At 36.9% G+C, this 3,324-nt stretch overlaps 1 protein-coding gene and 1 pseudogene across 5 annotated transcripts in view; both read right to left on the bottom strand.

The window, feature by feature from the left end:
* Als2 (ALS2, alsin Rho guanine nucleotide exchange factor) overlaps nucleotides 1-3,324 on the bottom strand; it is a 98,461-nt gene that overhangs the window by 8,439 nt on the left and 86,698 nt on the right. For all 5 annotated transcript variants that reach the window (XM_023712317.1, XM_004628593.3, XM_023712318.1 and 2 more), the window contains one exon: nucleotides 265-382. In XM_023712317.1, the coding sequence (XP_023568085.1) occupies nucleotides 265-382 (118 nt within the window). The remainder of the gene's footprint in view (nucleotides 1-264; nucleotides 383-3,324) is intronic.
* The window catches only part of LOC111816023, a 714-nt pseudogene continuing 329 nt past the window's right edge, over nucleotides 2,940-3,324 (bottom strand).

The raw sequence follows: 3,324 nt of genomic DNA, 5'->3' as shown, positions 1-3,324 counted from the left end.
TAAATAAATAAATAAATGTTAAAAAAAAACAAAAACAAAACAAAAAAAAAGACTCCCTGAATGCCTCCTTAAACTTAAGAAGTTCCATCTTAATAATGGGACAATCTTCACATACAAATGTCATCTTAGAGAGCTAGTAAAAAACAACAACAACAAAAACACACAAAAAACTTAAAAAATAAAACCAGGAGTGGGAGAACATGGGAGTGATGCCATGTTGCAGTTGCATCACTAATTCACAAAACCACTTTGATTCTGGTTTACCTTTATTAAATACTTCTTGATATCGTCATACTTCTCCACAGAGAAGGCACCGACGTGCTGTGGAATGAATTCCAAACTCTCCAAAGTCTGAGTCTGTGAGCGACTTAGTATTTCTGGACTATAAAAAGGGAAAGGAAAGCCTGTTGTATATTTCATACCAAGAAAGCAAGATATTATAAATGTGCACATGGAACATGGTCACAAAGTATGGATGAAGTGGAGCACCCAGCACACTTCTGGGCCTAAGTGAGCTCATAAATGGTACCTTCTGTTAGGTGCCATGCTTATACAACATTCACTCAAAACAGACTTTAACACTGATTCATACCAGTTTCAATAAATTAATGAAGATTTTGCTCCAACTATCATGGTGTTAAGAAATCTATGGCATTAGCCTTTAGAGAAAACTGGCAGTTAGAGATGAAAATGAAGTAAAAAGGGGGATAGAGCCAAGGAAAATAAAGGGCAAATGATGAAATGCAAATGAGCTCAGGAATCAAGGAGATAATGTGGGCATCCAGAAGTATGAGGCCAGGCAGCATGGAACAGGCAAAGGGAAGCTCTGCACCATGAAGCCGAGACAAGGCAAAGATCAGAGATCAAATTTTAGAAATTGGAAGGAGCACATTCATTTTTAGATTAATTTTGGGTTGGGGAGATGGCTCAGTGGAATAAGCACTTCCCTGGTAAGCGCAAGGGCCTGAGTTCAATCCCTGGTTCCAACAACAAAAAAAAGAAAAGAAAAACATAGATTAATTTTAACAAACAAATAGGATCTCTGTGGTAGCAGCACGGTTTTGTGTAAAAGTCCGCTCATTCTCAATTCTTAAGAATAACCAGCAACAGCTAACCAAGGTTGAAGTCTCAAGAGCTACATCTTCATATCGCAATCATGAGGCACAGGAATGAAAACACAGGACCGGGATATAGCTCAGTGGCATAGTGCCAGCCTGGCAAGTGTGAGGTCCTAAGTTCAATTCCCAGTATCAAAAAAAAAAAAAAAAAAAAAAAAAAAATTAAGAGTATAATTAATTCCTACTATTCCCCAGAGAATAAAAAACCCCACTCCCTCATATAAAATTATTTAAAACACATGCAACCAGAAATGGCAAGCAGAGATACCGTGATTTATTTTTTTATTTTTTTGGTGGAACCGGGGATTGAACTCAGGCCGTTGCACTTGCCAGGCAAGCGCTTATTCCACTGAGTTATCTCCCCGGCCCCACTGTGGTTTACTTTAAATCCCAATACTTAGGTGTCTGCGATTACATAGAATCTAGACTAATCTCTTTAGTAGAATAACACTGCTGCTTGTCAGACCACTGAGACATTTAAATTTCCTGAAATTTTTCAATCTCTGGAATTTATTTTTATTATTTTTTTACAATTCTCACTTAAGTTTAACTTGTCATAATTTGTTATGAATATACAAAGACAACAAACTTTTAAAACACTGTACTTACTAAGATTCTGCCAATAGCTTTATGTAACAAGATATAGCATAGCAGGTCTGCCACTCAACTTGTAAGTCTCAGCTTCAATATGAAGCTGTTTGTTTATTTTTGAAGCTGTTTAAAATAAAAAGCTCAAAACCTGCTTTTTATATGCTAAATATTTTGGCAAGGGTGCCATTAAACATAATAATTAACTTGAAACAATACAAATAAGAGTTGACAAAAGGTAAACACTGCAGCTTGAACAACATTCATACAAAATAAATAAATAAAGTAACTGTCATTGGTTACACAAATTTTTTCTGACTGGATAAAACTTAACAGTATTAAATATGGGGGGCCAGGGAGATGGCTCAGTGGAATAAGCGCTTCCCTGGCAAGCGCAAGGGCCTGAGTTCAATCCCCGGTTCTGCAAAAAAAAGCCCCAAAAAACAGTATTAAATATGCACTTTAGAATCTTTAGATATTAAATTCAAAAATACCAGTGTCTATGTGAAATGCTTTTTCTCCAAAGCCAAAGTATGGCCACAAATTAATTCAAATGACATAACACAGTCCAAAGCTAAAAAACATGCAGTTGTTATGGATGTGGAGGTATAAACTCAGAGCTGTGGGGCTTCTCATGCTACAAAGGGTCTTCTCTGGTTCGTTCAAAGCAGCAGACGACAAAGTCCACAGATGCCAAAGCTCAATCAAGGGCAAACAGGCTCATTCCCGGGAAGCACGTCCACAAAAGTAGGAGGTGTGAGGACCAAAGGCACACTATTCTGCTAAAGAAACTGCAAACCTCCTCTCCTTCCACCTTAAAAGCTCCTTCCTGAGGTAAATAAAAAGTATACAAGGGGTGAAAAATTAAGATACACTTACTACAGAGTAAGGATTTCAAAATATTAATGTAATTCCTACTTTAAAAAATTTAACTAGTCATCAGGCCATTTCTTCTAGTCAAAAACATTAGCTTTCTTCCCAAATATTTAGCCACGAGTATGACTGTAGTGTGTAAACTCCCAGGTTATCACACACTAGAGGAGAAAAAGTAGATGCTCAAACACCAATTATGGCCCTTTCACATAATGGCGTTGGAGTGCCTATTGAACAGTCCAGGAGCAATTCTAAAAACAAGAAAATTCATGCATGATAGTAAATATACCCTAATTTCATGGTTGAAATTTCCTTAGGCACTGCACTTTCTTCACAGGGAAGTACTCGTTTTTGTTAATGTTATGGTGATTCAGGACTTGAACTAGCAGCCTTCGTTTTCTTCTTTTTACTATGTTTCTCATGCTTCTTCTTCTTTTTTTTTTTTTTTTTCTGTTGCTTTTTCTAGTTCTTCCCTGCTTTTCTTCTTTGCTTGCACCTCTTCAGTATGATCTGATTCTGACAAGGACCCAGATGAAGAAGGCTTATCTTCAGGGTACATCTTTTCTTTCTCAGTTGCATCCTTTGCATCCTTTGACAGAGAGCTTTCAGAAGATTTATGTGAATGGTTCTTCTTTTTCTTTCTCCTTTTTACTTGTTTCTCTTCCTTGTCCTCAGAATCTGAAGAACTACTAGAAGGATCAGAGCTCAATGAAGAAGATGAATACGTATCAGATTTCTTTTCTTT

The sequence above is a fragment of the Octodon degus genome, unplaced genomic scaffold (assembly GCF_000260255.1).
Source record: "Octodon degus isolate 3935 unplaced genomic scaffold, OctDeg1.0 scaffold00025, whole genome shotgun sequence".
Classification (NCBI taxonomy): Eukaryota; Metazoa; Chordata; class Mammalia; order Rodentia; family Octodontidae; genus Octodon; species Octodon degus.
This window is presented reverse-complemented; position numbering and strand designations above follow the sequence as displayed.